Genomic DNA, 21,141 nt, shown 5'->3' on the forward strand with positions numbered 1-21,141 from the left:
CATCTCACTCAAGAAATCACTGATTGGCTTTCGATCAGTCCAAATTCTTCTTTCCTAGAATATCATATAGATAGAATTATATAGTATGTACTATTTTGTGGCTGACCTTCTTTCACTAAGTAATTATGCTTGATTTTAAAATCATTAGATTTTAAGATTCATCCTAGTCCACTCCTTTCTGTAACTAAACAGTATTCCACTGTACAGATACATGACAATTGTTGATCCATTTACTCATTGATTGAATGTTAGGGAAGGCAATGCTTTATTAGGAATAAAGCCATTAAACATATTCATGTATAAGTCTCTATGTGGATGTACATTTTCATTTTTCTTTGGTAAATGTCTGGGAAAATTGCTGGTCATGTGATAAATATAGATTTGATTTTTTAAGGAAGCCAAACTATTTTTCAAAGTGGTTGTACCATTTATATTTCATCACTAATGTATGAGAGCTCTAGCTGTTTCAGCATCCTCAACAATACTTGGGCATGGTGGTCATTCTAATGGGGGTGTAGTGGTGTTACATTGTGCTTTTCATGAGCATTTCCCAGTTGACTAGTCTTGTTGAGCATCTCTTCATGTGCTAAATAGCTATTTGTATATTTTCTTGTATGAGGTTATCTGTTCAGATATTGGACCCATTTTTAAATTGAGTCATTTGTCTTTTTATTTTTGAGTTATGGGTGATCTTTCCATGTCCAGATAGAAGTATTTTTGTCTGATATAAGTATTACACTTATTTTCTCCCAGATCATGATTGCCTTTTCCTTTTCTTAATGGTCACTTTCAAAAAGCAGAGGTTTTAAATTGTGATATTCAGTTTGTCATTTTTTTTTTCCTTTCATGGCTCTTGATTTTGGTGTCCTAAGAAATCCTTGGCTTTACCCCAAATTAAGATAAACATTCACTGCAAACACACACAGAAACCAAAAATCCATAAAGAATAATAATTACATTACATGAATATGTAAAATTTTTGCTTCTTGAAAGGCACTGTTGAGAAACTGAAAAGGCAGTCGTGGACCGAGAGAACATAAAACATAAAAACTCTTATAATTCAAGCTAGTAGAGAAACAAGGTATCTTTGCCTACCTTGAAGTTGCAAAACCTTTCCTCTATGTTTTCATCTAATGGTTTTTAGTTTTAACTCTTATGTTTCTATTTATAATCCTTTTTCAATTAATTTCTGTATGGTATGATTTATGGATTGAGTTTCACTCCCTACCCCCATATGGTATGGCTATTCATGATTCCAGAACCATTTATTAAAAAGACTATCCTTCCCCAATAATTACCCTGACATCTTTGTAAAAATTTAATTGGTACAAGTAAGAGTCTATTTCTGGACTCTATATTCTGTTCCATTGATCTATAAATCTATCCTTATGTCAATATCATGAAGATTAAGTGTTAAAGGAAGTTTGATCTTCTTTTTTCAAAATGATTCTAGATCCTTTGCAGTTCCATATAAATTTTAGAATCAGCCCGTCAGTTTTTACCAAAAAAGTCTGTGATTTTGATTGGGACTGCACTCAATCTATAGATTGATTTTAAGATTCTAAGAAAATCTACATCTTATCAACATTCAGTCCTCTAATCCAAGAACACAGTATATCCCTCTATTTAGGGCTATTTTGGTTTCTCTGATCAGTGTTTTTATATACATATAAGTAAAATTGATTTTTATGTACAGATTTTGTATCTTGTGACATTGCTAAATACACCTGTTAGTTTTAGTAGTTACTTCAGTGGTAGAATACTTAAAGTTTTATATGTACTCCATCATGCTATCAGTGAATAAAGACAGATATAGTTCTTCCTTTCATTTCTTTTTCTTGTTTTATTTTTGGCTTGGATCTTCAAGACAGTTTTGAAAAGGAATAATAAAAGGAGACATCTTTGCCTTGATCCTGATTTTTAGGAGAAAAGTCTTCAGTCTGTCAGCATTGAGTATGATGTCAATTGTGGGGTTTTCTCAGAGGCTATTTATCAACTTGAGGAAATTTCCTTCAGTTCTTACCTAGTGTGTTGAAAGTGTTTTTTCTTTAATAATAAATAGTCATTGAATTTTTTTCAAATGCTTTTTCTATAACTATTGAAAAAATCATATGGTTTCTCTCTTCTGTTTTTTAAAATATAGTGAATTATGTTGATATTTAAATGTTAAACTTATTTTGGATTCCTAGGACAAATCCCACTTGGTCATGATATATCAACTTTTTATATACTGATAGATTCAATTTGCTAATATTTTTGTAATGATTTTTTGTTTCTATGTTTATGTGGAATACTAGTCTGCACACTTCTTTTAAACAGTTTTTGTGTTTAGTATCAGGGTAATGTTGGCTTCATAAAATGAGTTAGGAAGTATTCTCTTTTCTAAGTGTTTATAGGAAAAGTATTATTTTCTTTCTTAAATATTCAAAATTGAGTTTTCTAACAGAGATAGAACCAAGACTTCTATTTTTCTTTTCAGTCAGTTTTGGCAGTGTTGTATCTTTTACAGAATTTGTCCATTTCCTCTAGTTTGAAAAAGTCACTGGCATTAGTTTTTCATAATATATCCTTATTATTCTGTTAATATCTGCAGGATCTGTAGTGATGTTCCTTCTTTTATTTCTTTTTTTTTTTTTTTTTTAAGATTTTATTTATTTATTTGACAGATAGAGATCACAAGTAGGCAGAGAGGCAGGCAGAGAGAGAGGAGGAAGCAGGTTCCCCGCTAAGCAGAGAGCCCGATGCGGGGCTCGATCCCAGAACTCTGGGATCATGACCCGAGCGAGAGGCAGAGGCTTTAACCCACTGAGCCACCCAGGCGCCCCTTTTATTTCTAATATATATAATATGTCTTCTCTTTTTCCCCTGGTCAGTCTGGATGAAAGTTTATCCAGGTTGGGGTTGCACTGACTTTTCTCCACTGTTTTTCTGCTTTCTATTTCATCAATCTCTGTTCTTACATTTATCATTTCTTCTTTCTGTTTGCTTTGGGTTTAGTTTGCTCTTCTTCTGGCTTCTTACAAGGGAAGCTACTACTTACAATGGATAACCGGTTCGGGATCCTTTTTCTTCAATATTAGTGCTCAAAGCCACAAACTTCTCTTGAAGCATTGCTTTAGCTAGATCCCACAAATTTTGGCATGCTGTTCCCATTTCATTTAGTTTAAAATATATTCTAATTTCCTTTGTGGTTTCTTTGTTAGCCTGTGAATTACTTAGAAGTGTGTTGTTTAGTTTCCAAATGTTTGGGGATCTTAAACATTTTTTTTTGGTTATTAATTTCTAATTGAATTTCATTTTGGTCAGAAAACATTTTCTTGTAATTTTAACACTTTAAAATTTATAAACTTCTCTTATGGCACTGAATATGGTCTATATTGGTGAATGTTACAGGTACATTTGCATATATATGTATTCTGCTGCTCTGGGCTAGGTAGGTGGTATGTTCTATGAATGTCAATTTGGTCAAGTAGACTTATTATGTTGTTCTAGTTTTTTCTATCCTCAAAGATTTTCTGTTTACTTGTTCTGTCAAATATGAACAGAAGAGTGTTGAAGTACTCAAATATAAGGTTTGTCTATTTTTCCTCAGTTAGTATTTTGAACTAATGGTAATGGGGTATATATACGTTTAAAATTGTTATGTCTTCATGATGAATTGATCCCTTTTAAATTATGAAATGACTCATTCCTTCTAATTAAATGAAGTCTAATTTGTCACATATAAATGTAGCCACTCCAGGTCCCTTATGATCAGTGTTTGCATTTTTTCTCTTTTCATCTTTTTACTTTTCACTTATATGTTTATATTTAATGTGTGTCTCTTATAGATGGCATATAGCTTTTTTTTATCAAGTGCAACAAATTATTTCTTTGTTTTTAGAGAATTTAATGGACCCAATCACCAATATAGTTATTTGTTTTATATTTGTCCCATCTGTTATTTATTCCCATTGTCTCTTCTTCTTTCTTTTAGATGAAACACTTTTTAGGATTCCATTTTAACTCTACTATTGCCTTATTGCTACTTTTTATTTTGTTTTTAGTAGTTTCTCCGGAGTTTGTAGTATGCACTTCAACTTACTTCAGATTATCTCTGAATAATTTTATATCAATTTGCATCTAGTTTAAGAATCTTACAAACAATAAAATAATGAAATGCTCTATCCTGCCCCATACTTTATGCTACTGTTGTCATATAATTTATTTATGCATATTAGAACCTTCATAATATATTATTATGATTTTTACTTCTAACCAATTTCTTTTTAAAGAAATTTTAAAATGAGGGAAAAAAAACCTTTTATGTTTTCCAACATACTTATTGTTTCTTTTGATCTTCATTCCCCCCTAGAAATCCACACCTAGAACTAGTATCATTTTCCTTTTCTCTAATGTCTGCTATCAATGTTCTATTTCAGCCTTGTTTGTCTGAAAATAGTCTTTAATTCACCTCCATTTTTGAAACAGTTTCTCTGGGTATAGAATTCTAGGTTGTAGGGTTCTTTCAGCCGTTTAAAAATTGTTACTCCATTGTCTTTCATCTTACGTAGTTTCTGACGACAAAACTTTCTTTTATCTGTTCCTCTGTAAATAGTTCTCTTTTTTCTCTGGCTGCCTTTAAGAGTTTCTCTTCAGCATTTATTTTCAGTAATTTGACTATGATGGGCCCTGGTGAAATTTTCTTTGTGTTAATCCTGTTTGGGATATAGTGTCTCTTAAAGATCTGTGATTTTATTGTTTTCACCAAATTTGGGGAAATTTTGGCCAATATTTAATTCTTCCTCTGTGCTCTACCCCCTTTTCCCTCTGGGACTCCAGTTACACATGTTAGGTAGCTTGATATTGTTCCACAGGTCACTGAGACTGTTTTTTTGTTTTGTTTTATTTTATTTTATTTTCCTTCTCCAGTCTTTTTTTTTTCCTTCCATGTTTCATCTTGGATAATTTCTATTATTATACTTCTATATACTTATAGTTCAACAATCCTTTCTTCTGCAGTATTTAATCTGTTCTTGATGCCAACAGTGAATTTTTCATTTCAGGTATTTAATTTTCCATCTCTAGAAGCTCCATCTAGCTATGTTTAAATATATATTTTCTCGCTCTTCTCACTAAACCCATGTTTTTCTTAAAATATTTGAGTGTAGTTATAATAGCTTTTTAACATCTCTGAGTGCTTATAACATCATCTCTATTATTCCCCAGACTGTTTTTACTGATTGATTTTTCTCTTGGTTATAGGTCATATTTTCCTGCTTCTTGACAGTCCTACTAATTTTTTTTTTTATTGAATGCTGAATGTTAAGAAATTTATGTTGTTGAGTCTAGATTTTACTCCCTTCTTTTGAAAAATGCTGGGCTTTGTTATGGTAGAGGTTTGTTCCTTGTGTCCTTTTGAAGTTTGTACTTAAACTTTGTTAGTCTAAGTCTGGAGTAGCCTTTACTCTTAGGATTAGCCACATTACTGAGACATAGCCCTTTAGAACTGGTATCACTTCTCTGAGTGATGAAAAAGTTCTCTCCACTGAGACTGGCTGAAATGCAAATGCTTCCTAGACTTGAGTAAGCGCTGAAGAATGCTCAGTTCCCAGCTCCCAGGTAGTTCTTCATCTAAGTTTACGGAATTTCTTCTAGGACATCTACATCTTATTATTCAATACAAACTGAATGGGGTCCTTATACAGATTTCTGGAGGTTGTTTTTCTTTGTAGAGCCCACTTTTCTAGAACTCTGCCCCCTAATGTTAGGTGACTCAGACTCTAAATTCTGACCTCTACCTCCTCAACTCAGCAAAACAGTTTTCTCTGTTGGAGTGCCTCTTTCATGTTCCATGGTTAAGATTGTGTCTCCAGGAAGAGGCCCAGAGTGATTGCAGGGGTCACCTCATTTGTTTCTTTTCTATCAAAGATCACAGACCTGCACTACCTATTGTCCAATGTCTAAAACAACTATTTCATATATTTTATATAGTTTCTTTCTTCTTTTTTTTTAAGATAGGAGATTTAATCTGATATCTGTCATTTATCATAGCTCAAAGTAGAAGCCCTTTCTTATATTTCAAAAATGGATCTCGGAAAACAGTTTGGCAGCTTCTCGAAAAGTTAAACATAATCATATGACCCAGGAATTCTACTCCTAACTATATACTCAAAAGAACTGAAAGAAGGAACTCAAATGAATATTTGTATATCCATGTTCAAAGCAGCATGATTTGCAATAGCCAAAATCTGGAAGGGACCCAGTGTTCGACAAAAGATGAATGGATGAACAAAATGTAGCATATACATATAATGGAATATTATTCAACCTTAAAAAGGAATGAAATGATGATATAGGTTACAACATGAATCAATCTTGAATATATTGAGTTTTATGAAATAAGCCAAACACTAAGGACCGATACTATATAACTTGATTTATATGAGGTACTAAGAGTAGGCAAATTCTTTGAGATATAAAGTAGAATGGTGGTTGCCAGGGGCTGGGGGGAGGGATGGATGGCAAGTTACTGTTTAATGGGTCCCGAGTTTTAGTTGGGGAAGATTAAAAAGTTCTGGAGATGGATGGTGGTGATGGTTGCATAACATTGTGGATATATTTATTGTCACTGAAATGTGTATTTAAAAATGGTTAAAATAGCAAATTTTATGTATATGTATATATGTTTTAACACAATAAAAAATTACCAGAAAAAAAAATTTTCCATCTATATTAAAGGACTTCAGAAAAATCTTGCAAACAGTCCAAAAATTTAACTCCAAAATCTGTGTAACACAACACATAAATGCAACACGTGATTATAAACTAGATCTGAGGATTAGAGAGTAGTAACTTATCATTGTGAATTTCCTGATTTTGATGATTGTATTGTGTTTATGTAGGAGAATACCATTGTTTACAGGAAATACACACAAAAGTCCAGGGTGATGGGGCATCAGGTTGGCAACCTACTCTCAATGGTTCAAAGATAAGAAGACTGTTTGTAATGGATTTGAAATTTCTCTCTCAGTTTTTTTGTGGTTTCAAAGTTTTAAAATATAGATGAAAATATTAAAAACAATTGTATAATATTATCACATTGATCTGGTAAGAGTAGAATTACCTACAGTAAAATCACAGTAAACCATGTGTTAGCCATAGCAAAAAGTTTAAAATTAAAAAAATTAAAAACTTTCAAAAAATAAAAAAAAGGTAAAATATAACTGGGATTGGATGCAGTGCAGAACAAAGTCCCTTTTTCATTCTGAAACTACATGTATTGCTCTACAAGAGACTAAAAGGGGAAAAAGACAAAACCAAGGTAGAAGAGCAAGCACACATGCAAACCTGCCAGCAAGTGTCTTGATAAATGGCCGGAAATCAATTCATACTTACACAATAGTTTTTCCAATGTGCAAAAACGATTTCTCTACAAATTCCCGAACACTATGGACTTCCCCAGTCGCTATGACAAAATCCTCTGGCTCATCATTCTGCAACATCAGCCACATAGCCTAGAAAGAGAGAGGCACATCCAAGTTAAACTTGCATCCAGCTGTCACTTGAGAAACAATGGTATCAAAAACATGTAACTGGAAGGGTGTGGCATGGTGGGTTAAGCAACTCTTGGTTTTGGCTCAGGTCATGATCTTGGGGTCTTGAGATAAAGCCCCACATCAGGCTATGCTCTCAGCATGCAGTCAGCTTAGAATTCTCTCTACCTCTCTCTCTGCCCCCCCCACCAGAAGTGCACTCTCACTCTCTCTCTCAAATGAATAAAAAAATCTGTAAAAAAAAAAAATAGATATGGACATTGGTAAAAGGTAAACTGAGGCACATTATTTTTTTCCCCCAAGAGTTTATGGGAACGTACTTCAACTTGAATAAGGCAGCACTAAATCAAAGGTGGTTAAGAGTGCTATACCAACAGGAACTAGGAGTAGGGTTTTCATACAGTAGACACTGAAGCAAAATAAAGGAATTAGTAATTGATTATAGTTCACATGTTGCCTTATCTGAAAAAGCAGAGGTAACTGTTTGTGATTGGTTGTTCCTAAGGTTCCTTTTGTTGGATTTGAGTGCACTCACTCTGGCTTAGGTTTTGGTTCACTTATATAGGCTGTTAAGGAATTAAAAGTCACCTCAGTCTAATAGCCTCCTTGTTTGAATACTTTGACATGCACAGCTAGAAAATAACCATGAATTTAAAACAATATTCTCAACATCACAGTAGTGGTTCTCCAACTTTAATGTGCATCAGAAGCATCAGGGGAACATCTCAGCATAGATGCCTGGGATACAGAAGTTCCCACCAATAGGCTGGAACTTGTTTTAGGCACCTCGATTCTCACACAGCAGGTCTTTGGGCTATAATTTAGAGGAACAAGATGTTCAAGAGCATCTCTGGCAAATAAACTTTCTATAGTATATTTAAGAAAAGAAGAGCTTACAAAGAATTGCCCAATTTTCCTTTATATCATGGACAGAAGGTAAGGAAAAGTCATTTGAAGACAGATGATCTTCCTCAAAAGTAGAACCAAATTTCCTAACAATAAAGTTAGAAATTTTCCACGGTGTTGACATCAAAAAGCAAAGTAAATCAAGAATCATTAAAGGGAAAACAATTATGTAATGAACAGTACTGCCACTTTTAAAAAAGTTATTTGAGTGGTAATAAGAATGCACCAGAGTTGAGGATTCATCAGGCAGAATTTCAAGGTCAAGTGCTCAGTGTGTGCTTCACAGTGGTGCACTTTTTCAACAGGAACAAGAAGTCTAGCTGGGCAATAGTGCGGTTGCAAATCTCAGACACAAACTGGTGGCAATGGTCACAGCCCTGCTCCACTCAGTTATAACAACTTTAATCAGCAGCACACAGGCCTATCATTTCTATAGTTTGGAACTGTGCATTAATTTTAATGATTTTGTTATACAGATTGAAGATGTGGATTAAAAACCACAAAAGTACAGCTTGTATGTGATTGCAGCACGCCTCTTTAAGAAAAACCCAAGCCTCCAACAACAATGACAACTGTTTTTTTCCATCATTTTCACCCACTTTTCAAAATAAAATAGGTGAAAATAATAGGCACCTCATTAGAACACAGTCCCCAACATTATGTGTATTACACTCTGGTTCTAACATCTAAAGAAAACTGTTCTGATTGGCGTCTCCCTCATTGGTATTGAATCAGCTGAAAAACAAGCTGCTGAAGCCAGTGGAGCACCTTCTTTCTCAGAGGATGTAACTCAAAAAGGTTTAATTCCTCTTTATTCACTTGAATTTGTGGCACCCTTCTAAAAAAATTAAAAAAAAAAACAGATGTTTATCTTTTACTTGAAGTTATTTCTTGTGAAAATTTTATATTCTTGGTCTATTGTAAGACTTTTCAATATTATCTTTGTTTTATGGAGGATGAGACTTTTGGCAGTTTTATGTGGCTTTGAGGTGCGCACACTGGGTGAGACAATGGCAGTAGATTGGGGTCAGTGACATACTGAGAAGTAATTAATGAAAGTGTCTTGGCTAGGAGGGAGTTTTGCTGGCATTCATGAAAATATCTACAGGTGTCATTTTGCATTAAGAGATCACAGCTGATAAACTGAGTCACAACACTTTAAAAATTCACACTAGTAAGGTTAGTATCAATAATAATACTTGATCCATTTTTAAAAGGCACGAAACGCAAGAGGTTCTCTTTATTGGGATAGTCCATGCAGCATAGTCTCCAAGATATTTGTACCTCCCTGGAACTCAGGGTTTTTGCCCACTATTAAAAATGGTCTGCGCTGAGAGGAGTGGGGTCTGTAATGCGGCCCAGGTCTGCTGGCCAAGCCCTGAGACAGCACCCCCTGTTGTTAAGGTCCTCACAGAGGTGTCTTTTGTTGCAGGCCCTGAGGCACATGTGCATTAGTAGAGACCTGCTGGGGGGCTAGCTCCTTGTGTCTCCATGTGTTGCACGTGCAGTTCCTGCAGCCTAGAATGCCCTCTTCTCTCCTCTGTCTGGAAACTCTGACCACTCCTTCCAGATCCCACACAAGAGGCCCAGGTCTAGTCCTTGGAATGAATTCATATTATCTCACTGAGTTTCCCTGTGACCAATGGCGCACAGTATTGTCGGCTTCACTGGGACGGAGCCTGCCCTTTGGCCACCCTTCCCCAGCTAAGCTGACCCTCCCATCTCCTTTGAGTGTACGCACACGCACATGCACCCACACCCACCCACCCACCCACACACACAGACACTTTTTTTGGCTTTCTTCAAAAATACTTTCAAAGTTTTTAGGAAAAACTAAATTATGCTCCTGGCTAGAATTTCTATTTGAACATTTTTCTGAGGGATTAGTGTATACACTTACATGTGTTTTACTCAAATTTCCATTCTAAAAATAACATTTAAAATAGGTCTTTCAGGACTGCTCAGCTTATTTTATTTCTTTTGAAACACTATGTTGTGCTAGAACGGTTTTGAAAAAATTATATTTTTAGTCATGTGAAAGAAAGCAAGGGCTTGCTAAAAATAAAAGGAGAAAATATGATTACTGGTTAATGGTGGATTACTTTAAACACTGGGCACAAGTTCCCTGGCACTTGTTTTGTTCCCCAACAGGAATTTGGGGATCCGTAGGAGCCTCTCACTTTCAATAAAGTGAGTGCCAAGAATCTGCTCTTTTCTTTTCCATCAGACTATTTGTGGCCTTTGACCTATCAATTTCTAGGCATTTCCTCTAGAGTTCATATTGTACCAGACTCCAGTCTGGGAATGGGAAGGGAAAGGATATACAACTCCAGATTTATTTGTTATTACTGAATAGTTTACTGGTTTTAACAGAGGGAAAGGGCTTTGTTTAAATTTCCACCGAGCATAATTAATGGTTATTGACTGGTAAATGAAGAACAGGTGACATTCTGGATTAGAAGATAAATGATCTTGTGTTCTGGTGTGATAATGGGTTAGTAATTTGCCACAAAGCCGAGGCCCAGTGCATCCCATCATAATGCTAGATCATGTCCAGGACACAAAGGCCCCTGTGTGAGAAGTACTCAGCCATTCACCTCCTTATACAGCTGCACACGTTGATTTGGTCCATTTATTCTCTGATGGATGGCACAACTGAGGCAAAAGCTCACCACTTCTCACCTTCCTGTTCACATGCTGAACATATGACCCATGACACAGCCAGGCCACAATCTGTGATCAAATCGCCATTCGGCTTTGGCTTCTGACTATAGAAACAATTTTGAGGTTACATGTTTTAGATGTCAGTCCCCTCTCTTTGTCTCTCAAGGAATGAAGGAGAAAAAAGAGTCTTCCCACATTCTTTCAGTGCCCTTTAAGGATATGACTGACTTATCCACTTCCTCTGATACTTATTTACTTTCTGCCGTGACCTGATCACCAGTGCAAACAAAAAAATCTCCTGCTTTTTAATCCATCCCACAGGGAGGAAAGACAATCAGTTAAGGAATGTACCAAGGCTTCAGATTCTTCAACATAAAAATGTCCCTTAATGGCAAATGAAAAGTGCAGTTTTCAAATCATGTCTCACATTCATTTTGCTTTTAAGGTTCATGAAGTAGAGAAGAAATCTGAGGCCATATCATCGACCTCTGAAGGCCGAGTGTAGATGGTTGTGTATTAGTTAAATTTGGACATGTGTTCTTTTCTAACTGTATAATTATAGACAGAAGCTACCTGTTTTCTAAATCTAATTAAGAGAAGTCAAAATAAAACTGTAGAAAATTCAAGTGAAAACACTGCCCCCCACAATCTACTCTTTGGCCATTCAAGTCATGAACGCGGAAGTAGGCAGTGAAGGATCATTCCTCTCTCCTTGATTTGGTAGCTCTGGAGGCTGTTCACAGCTGGACCAGTGAAGGAGAACACCCAAAGTACATCACCACAGCCGACTAACTACACCTGATTCCATGCATGCCTTTTGGGGTGTGATGTGTGTTTGTCTTAAAAATCTGGATTCTACAATTGCTTCTACCTCGCCATTAACCTCCAGTTCAGTATCCAAGCCACAAACACTTATTAACTGAGCTGTCATCCATGAATAACAAGATTTGTTAATCAAGGTTATGTTTAACTGTGTTTATTTGACTGCTGCTTTTTTAGCCCTGTGCTTTGTGCTTTATGTACTACTGTCATAAAAATCTTAAAACAGATTTTTCATTGTTTTTAATTTATTATCTAATGATTCTATATATAGATTAATTAACATATAATTAAACTATATATTAGGGGAGAAAGTCTATGAAATAATTCTAATAAAAATCATAGGAATTTGAAAAAATGGATATCAAAATTCCTGATTAAAAAATGCCAACTAGGGTTCCAATCACATATATTTTGTCTTTAAACTTTGTTCAGTAGCTGTTTTCATGATAACAGCCTGGTATGCACAGTTTAGGTCAGGACTTCAAGTAGTCTTGCACTACGTCAGGCCTTATGCTTTGCAGTACCGATATACGTAGTTCTGAGGGTTAGCAGGGGAGACTCCCCCTTACTATGACATAGTTGGGAAACAGGTGCCACATGATTATATAAATAAAACAATATCAAGAAAACCATCTAGCATAAAACCAGGGGCTGGCCTTAAGGACTTTTTAATCTATTAATTTTCTTCATGGCCAAAAATACTGTGGTTTGTGGATTCACTTCATTTTCATTTTAAAGATCCTGAGTTACTAAAGAGGAAAAGAATCATTATATAATAAATTAGTAAGAACAATAGAACACAATTTAGAAAGTGACAGAGCTTTTACTTCTTACTTTCGGTGTTACCATATTATTCTAGGTTGATATGCACCAAAAGAAAAAGGCTGTGTCAAAATCTGCCCTGTTCTTTGTGCTTTCCTTCCAGCCACGTACACCAATCTATAAATTCCAAGGCTGAGGTTAGTTTTCCTCATCCTTGGATGAGAACTGAAAACCCAAAAGCCCCTAGTCTTGTGTGAATCATTTGGAAATCAACTTTTCTGGCATACCATATGCAGATTCAAGTTATGTATTTATTTCTTCTATGAATCTTTTAGTATATTTCACTCTTTTATTGTTCCATTTCTTTCCAGGTGCACCAATTATGCTCATGTTGTATCTCTTTTCTTCTGCCTTCTATGCCTGTTATACTCCATCTAATCATTTTTATGCTTGGTATTTTCCATAGTATTTTATGTGGTTTCTTCCTGCTTGTTCACCTGATTGTTTTCAGTAACATTTATTTTAAATTTTCTTGCTAAGGTGGCTTCAGTTTCTGGACTGATTTCATTTTTCTCTTCTATATCTTTCCTGATTACTTCCAGCTTAACTCTTTCATTTATTTTCTTTAAGCCAGGGGTCAGCAAACTTTTTCTCAAAGGGCAAGGTAGTAAATATTTAGGCTCCTGAGCCATATGGTACCTAACACAAGTACTCAATTCTGCTATTGTGGCACGAGACGAGCCACAGATAAAACAGAAACAAATGGGCATGGCTTGTTCCAATAAAACATTATTTATAAACACATTCACTGGCCCATGGACTGTAATTTGCCCACCTTTGTGTTTAGCAAACTGAACACAAACATGTTGCCTATAATTTTCTGAAATCTATGGAGGACAATGAACTGAGCTCCAGCCATGTATTTTTCTTTGAATAATACTTCTTAGGATATGGGTTATTCATCTGTTTTGCTCCTTTTCTTCTCCTTGCAATCCTTTCTTCACTTTAACCTCTGGTATAGATCCTGGGGGTAGTGCCTTTTCAATTATTAATACTATTCAAACAAGGTAGGATAATTTGCTGAAGAATCGTATGAGAAGACACAGGAAAGCATACTGAGGGTGGCTAGCTGCTGCATTTCAAACTTCTCTCTAAACCCTCTCCTCAAACTCATAATATTCTCTGTTCCAGGATGTGGCTGTCCTCCTTTTTCAGCCCTTGGGTGGTTCACGTGGCTCACAGAACAGTCCATCAATCACCAGGCTGCTATGGTGCTGTCTGGCAGTATTGCCTCCTCTCTGCCCCTCCCCGGATCACAGCCTGCATTGTCTCTCAGCTCGAGGGCTATGGCACTGACAGTAAAACTGGTTCCTCCTTCAGCAGCGTCTCCATGCCAACCAGCAGTATTGACACAGGTATCTACAGTCTCCCTTCCTATGTAATATCATTTTGTGGCCGCTTAGAATCGAAAATTAATTTGAGCAAAATCTACAGCTTGTATGTATGTTTAGCATAGCATATTCTGAGTGCATAAGGAATTATCTTAAAGTAATTATATATATCCCAAAATTATGTGACCGTATAAATAATATATGAAAAGTCTTTAATGAAAAATCCACATATAAATAAATCCACTTGTCTAATGCTGCTTAATAAGCTATCCTAAAACTTAGTGACTTAAACCTTTTTCTTACTCAGGATTCTGTGAGCTAGGAATTTTGGAGGGCTTGGTGCAGATGGCTCATCTCTGCTCCCTGTGGCTGAGGTGATCTGACTGGCCTCCCTCACAGGTCTGGGTCCTTGATGCTAAATGCACCTCAGTCCTCCTTCACATGTCCCTCAACCATGTGGTCCCTCACCATCTAGCTCAAGCTTTTTTACAAAACAGAAGCTGCAAGGCCTCATGAAGCCTTGGCCTAGAAGTGACCCAGAGTCACTTCCTCTACATACTCCTGTTTATAGGGTCAGCCAAATTCCAACAAAGGGGAAACAGATCTCCTGCTTTATCAGAAGAGTAGTAGAGTCACAGAGCAAATGGTCCTGCTGAATGGGAGGGATTATTGCAGCCCTCTCTAGAAAAAATCTATTGCAAAGGGCTATCTTGTGATGACTAACATAAGCTGATTGCTTCAATATAATAACAAAATGGCTATGTTTGTCTTTGACATAAGCATTACTGTGTTGGCCTGTAGTTTCTATGTAGAGAGCTCTGTCTATCTTTAACTTCGTGCAGTGTTAGGCTTATAAGAGGGCAACAGTAATTCGCAGACTAACACCTGGAATATGGAAACTCACTTTCAGGTCACTGTAATTTAACAAATGCTCTAACTTGGCCCTAACACCATTACTGTCACAACATACTTCCCAGAAGTGGTTGTTTCCTGGAGCGTGCCCAGCCACCTACCTCAACCAGGTGTTTCCAATTACCTGTTCCCACTCGCATACCCAGGTAAGCCATTCTAGAATTAGTTCCTGGCTCAGCAGGAACAATATAAAAGCTGTGGGCATGCACAGGAAGTTACTCTATCCTCATGACCACCTGATTGTCCATCTCCCTGCTCGTGGTTCCTGGCCTAAACCTGTTCTCAGGAAGCCAGCTCTGACTTTTCTGTGACCTTATCCTTCAAACCCGTCCTGACCACCTGGTTCTACCTCTCAGTCTGACTCTGACCTTTGGAATCCAACTTCTGGGCTGGTTCTGGGCTCCCTGAATAACAGGTCCTAGCGTTGCAATAGCTCTCTCAGTTCCAGGTTTGAGGATCATTGTTACCAATAGATAAAAACTATAGACACACCATATTATGTACATTACGAGAGATATAGATAGGACTTTACAAGCTTAGTCTGAAACAATGCTGCCCAAGAGAAATATAATGCAAGCCACATATTGCATTTAAAAATTTCTGTTAGTCACATTAAAAAAGTAAAAGGGTGAAACAAATTTTTATGTTTTATTTAACCCAATATATACAGTATGGTATCACTTCAATATAAAATATTATCAGGACATTCTACATTATTTTTCTGTGTACTGTCTTTGAAGTCCAGTGTGTATTTTGCATTCATACCCCATCTCAGTTCAGACTGGGCACCTTGCTCAGTAAGCACAGGCAGCTAGTGAGCCCTGCATGGGATGGGTCAGAGCTGAAGAGTTGGTTGCCCTCTTGTAGGGAAGAAGAGTCCACATACTGTGTGACGTGCTGCCATATTTCTGTTTGCTCAACTTGTCAGATTCAGCTAGGGCTTCTTGGAGGAGACCTCTTCATCTCTGCAGCAGAGCTGGAGGAATAATCCTCCTCGCCTTCCTCCTCTGTGATTGTCTCCACCTCCGGACTTTTCCTGTACTGATTTCATCAGTGATGGCAACTAGGAGACAGAGAGCTTGAAAAGCAGTCTAACTAGCTCCTAACTTATGATCACCTATATTTGAATGTTTGCCTTGTCCATGTACAAGTGGGCAACAATATCACATCTCTAGGTATTTAGTCCCCAATTAGCATACCTGGGGAGTAAATACCTACAGAACCACTTACGGGTATGTTGAAAGGCAGTGTTGAAGAGAAGAGACAGGAGCTCTCAAATTTTAGTGTGCATTAGAATCATCCGTAAGATTAAAACAGATTGCTGGCTTCCTCCAACCCAAGAGTTTCTCATTCAATAGCCCTGGGGTGGGGCCTGAAGATTTATATTTCTAAGAAGATCCAGGGCTAAGCTGAGTTTGCTTGTCTGGGGACCACACTGAGAACCACTGCTTGTTGCGGCTGGAGCGCAAACGTGGATGGACCACCTGTGTTTAAACTCCAGCCCCAGGACTTACCTGGTAATTTCTGGCAAGTTCCTGAATCTTCCAGTCCCTCAGACAAATGAGAACAATAACAGTATTTACCTCATAGGGTTGTTTTTAGGATTAAATAGGTTAATATAGGTGAAGTGCCTGGAACAGTGCCTGGGATATAGTGAGTGTTTAAAGACTATTATTTATCATGATGATGATGATGACAACGATAATTATGTAGCCTGTGAGGGTTATTGGTGCCTGGGAGGATATAGTTTCTCTCCATGATCAAATTCTCGCACCCATATACGGCATGGGGAGGGAAGACTGGAAGGGTGGAGTGAATTTAATCCTGATTCTGTTAGTCAGAGCCACAGAATTTTATAGCTGGAAGGGACCGCAGAGATGTTCTCATCCAGTTCAATTCATCTGAGAGGTGAAGCAACTGAAACCAGGGAGAGTATGTGACTTGCTTAAAGTCACATACCTAGTTAGTGCCAGAACTGTAAGTAGACCTTCAGTTCCCCCTTTTAGTGTTCTTTTTACTGCATTAGGTGAACATGCATTTTCATGTAAAAATTCTGTTACAAATGGTTGTTAGAAACAGTTGCATGGACTTCTATGGCCTAACCTAGTACTGTTAGTCAGTCAATATTCATGAAAAATTTAGGTGCCAGGTGCCAGGCACTCTGCTAGAGTCTGACAGTCTATCAGGGAGGGATAAACAAGGTAGCTGCGGTGCCTGGCTTATGGACCACCAACATTTATATACAAAAATGTTTTGAAAGTTCGACATTTGATTTAAGAAAGAACCTCTGAACCATAAACTCCAGGTCGTAGCCAGAAGACATTAGGCATGGAAGCTTCCTAAAACCTTTTCCCTAAGCAAGACTGTCCTTACCCACAGCTCTTGCTGAGGGAGTGAAACAGGCAGCCATATTTAAGCCAGGTGACCTGTCTTTATACCTCTTCTTCCCAACTCCCTTATCATGGATGGACACCTGACATATTCTGGGTCAATCAGTCTCAGAAGGGTCCGTATAAGAGACCCAGAGGCTGAATGAGTAGGACAGCACGGAACACTGGGGCTGGATGACTGTCACACAGAGTCAGTCAGCCCTGCTGAAGCCAAGGGGAGGCCGGCAGAAAAAGCAGAGCCGAGCACCGAGACATCTGGGCAGAGGAGTGGGAAAAGTCAGACTACAAGGCTTGGGGGGCAGGGAGAGGAGAGATGCACAGACAAACAGGAAAGCAGATTTCACTTCCCAGTTCCTATAAAGTATCCCAACGCTCTTCACGATAAATCCCATTTTACTTGAATTTCTCTGAGTTGGTTTCTACTCCTCATGCCAATAAACTCAGATGATGACAGCTGCAGAGGGGACAAGACTTTCAGAACTTTGTTGAGTCTGAGTGCGTGGGACCAATCACGTATCAGGCTCTGTACTCAGTGCGGGACGGCAGTTCCAAAGGTGATAAGGCACCATTAGAGATCTTAGAATCCACACAGAAGACTGCCAAGTGCCCAAGAGCAACAAAAATAACATAAGGCCAATGAGATAAATGCTAGCAGGAAAGGAGGTATGGAGCATAAAGGAGGAGACAATTACTGCACAGGAGAGGAGTAGGAGAGTTCCAGAGAATTCTTAGTCTGTTTTTCATTCCCAGTGAGCACTGTTCACTGCTCATTCTTGAGCTCCTCTTGAGACTGCAGGCTAGGACACATGTACCATCTTTCTAACAGGGAATCAGTGTCCCACTTAACTTGTTCACTTAAACTCATTTCAAATGTGTTTCTCCACAATGTTCTCATTCACAAAAATCAGGATTTCAAATTAAAAGTCACTCTCCCACTCAATTCTCTTAAAATTATACTTGAATAGATTTAGACTTAATCATTATGTCTTTAATTTTTGGTTGCTAAATATAAAAATATCCCAACATAAACAGTGTTACTCTTCTGGGAGGTCAAATCGCCCTTATGGACTTGGTCTTATCCATGAGTGTAACGTTTCTGTAATCATAATTATTTCCTAGATGCTGACTCTGTAAATGTCCTTGATTGAGAGAGATGAAAAGGGAAGCAGTATATTTAAGACAACATTTACTGTAGCAGCAATATTGGAGCCTAGTGATACAGGAGGAAAGAAATTCCACTATATATAAAAAGCAATAATTTAGGGACAATTTCCCCTTCAATAAGGTCCCTTCCACACTACTGAAAATTGAACAAAAAGCCCCTTTGTGTTCTCCAAATTAAAAAAAAAAAAAATCAAGAGAGCTCCTAAAAGTTCAATTATTTTGAAAGCACATAGATGGTGACAGGAGATTTTTGGGGGAGTATTTATAAATCTAGATGAAATCTAGAAAAACAAGCCTTTAATATGTTGAATTAACATTTTCAAAATATTTAACTTATCAAGTATTTGGAAATTCCAAACTGTCCAAAAAATATTTTTAAAAATCTTTAGCAAAGCTTAGCTCAAACTACCAGACTCTGGAGAATAAACATTTATTTTTGGTGACTAGAATTTCCAGTAGTCTGACCAGTATCAGTGACTGCTTGAGATCCGTTATTGACAATAAAAAATTGTCTATTACTACACAACATCATAAGTCATGTCATTTAGCAAACAGTAAAGGTCAAGAGCTGAGGAGCAATCTTTTCTGTTAATATAACACAACATTTTTCACATTCATTTCATATGAATGAACAATGTCTTCATTGTTTTCCTGAACACTAATTTAGTGTTGTATTTTTTTTGCTTGTGTCAATGAGTGTCAAAATATTGTTCTTTAAATACATGAAAGTATTTGCATAGAGCTTTATTACTGATCTTTAGATGTTAGCCAGGGGCAAAATAAAACAGAGAAGCTCCAGTTGAGAAATCTCACTAGCAATGAAAAGCAAGAGTCTTTAACATATTCTGCTTTTCTGCCAATTTTTTCCCCCAAGTACACAATGGTTTATTTACCCCACAACTGGTGAAATTAAAAGTAATGTCAAACACAATAAAACTATACTTCAACTACAAGACGCGAGGATTCCAGTTCCCTAAAAATGAAACAGAAAGTTTGCAAGGAAGAATACAAAAACCTTAAGAGGAAGTTCTAAGATCCTGACATGAATTAAAATACAATACCATATAAACCAATTACAGAAAAGCCAAGAGACACAGTGTATTTCAACAAGGAACTGAGAAACAGATGGATAACTTTTATTAAGTTATGCCTTTCTGCATCATCTCATCATTAAATGCTCAATTACCTGTAATGGTTTGCATTTATCTCAGTTATTAAGAAAAATAAAGCCACCACATTTTCTGTCTCTCCAAAGGTGAAGAGTCCACAACCAGGTATCTGATGGGTTTTCGATTCTGGTTTTTTCCCTCCCTAACACTAATTATCTTGCCATCATGGTACTACGCTAAAAGACAAAATGCCCTTTCACAGAAATGCAGGCTCCAGCTGATGGGTTACTCACTACGAAACTGAAGGGCTGTACCCTGGTTGCGGTTAGGGAAGAGCAGTCCCAGAACTCGGTGCCAGGACAGGCTAGTAAAGGCCACGCTCGCACGGCGAGAAACCAGACCAGCCTTTCAAGTCAAGTGTTGGCTTGTAGACATATAAGTTAATCAGCTATGAAATAACCACCACAATGTTCTTATTGATCACGAAGGGCTAATGACGCAACTCTTGGCCTGGAGCGGATCTGTGCTTCATTCTTTTAGTCTCCAACTTTCAGAGAAAGAGAGAGCACTTTGGGAGTGGTGTTTACAAAAGACAGACACTAACTTCACGATTTGAACCCTCCTAGGAAGATGTGCAACGTACCAGGTCTTCAAAATGGAATGTACCAAGCCCCTCACATCCACATTCCTATGACACTTTTCCAAAGAACATGACAGGGTTTCCATTTCGTTGCACTTACGAAGAGTCAAATGGTATTTAGAAAACCTCAAACTGATAACGTTTCAAAACGAAAATTTAAATGTGTTCCCAGAAGTCTTTTTTCTTCACTGTGAGACACTAGGTAATATTGGGAATTTTGTTTTAAAAGCAATGTTACTAATTCAAAGAACAGCTATTGAGCATTAAGAACTTGGTAATTTTAAAGCACTAGGATGTGTGCAAGCAGACTATTCTACAGTATACTTTGACTGCTCTTGAAAATGAGAAAATCTTCAGTTCCCATTTCTACTAAATTCTTTATAAAATCATAGAGGGAAAAAACTAAAGTGGGTGAGGGTGATTTGTGCCGTTAGAGCTTTAGAACATGTTCTAGGATGTTGCAAACTATGGGCCATTGGGTCATCCACAGATGTAACAATAAATAAGGAGTCTTTCCCATTAGGCCAGCTCCATCATTCAGGGGGTATCTTCTGGAATAAGTCCCCTTGAAGAAAACTAAAAAAGAACAAACTCAGTACTAAATCTAGTGAGAAGACTATGTAATAAGTGGGCTGAAGAATCAGTGAATTAAGTCTTTAAGAGAGACATTCAGTAAAGCAATTCTCCAAGGGTATGAAGATAAATTCCCAGTGTCTCCCCACAAGTAAACCGGCTGCCAAGTGATAAATCCTCTAGTCCCAGTGCACTACCCTCATTATCTGGTTAGGGCTCCAGAAGCATGTGTCCACAGACATTAAAGAGCCTGGTCAGTGAGAGAATGAACAT

At 37.2% G+C, this 21,141-nt stretch overlaps 1 protein-coding gene across 1 annotated transcript in view; it reads right to left on the reverse strand.

Annotated features, from left to right (window-relative positions):
- Nucleotides 1-21,141, reverse strand: part of GMDS (GDP-mannose 4,6-dehydratase) — a 616,840-nt gene that overhangs the window by 117,536 nt on the left and 478,163 nt on the right. Inside the window, exon 8 of the mRNA XM_080805486.1 lies at nt 7,378-7,496. Coding sequence (XP_080661612.1) covers nt 7,378-7,496 — 119 coding nt within the window. The remainder of the gene's footprint in view (nt 1-7,377; nt 7,497-21,141) is intronic.

The sequence above is a fragment of the Martes martes genome (genome assembly GCF_963455335.1).
Source record: "Martes martes genome assembly, chromosome: 6".
NCBI classification, from domain to species: domain Eukaryota; kingdom Metazoa; phylum Chordata; class Mammalia; order Carnivora; family Mustelidae; genus Martes; species Martes martes.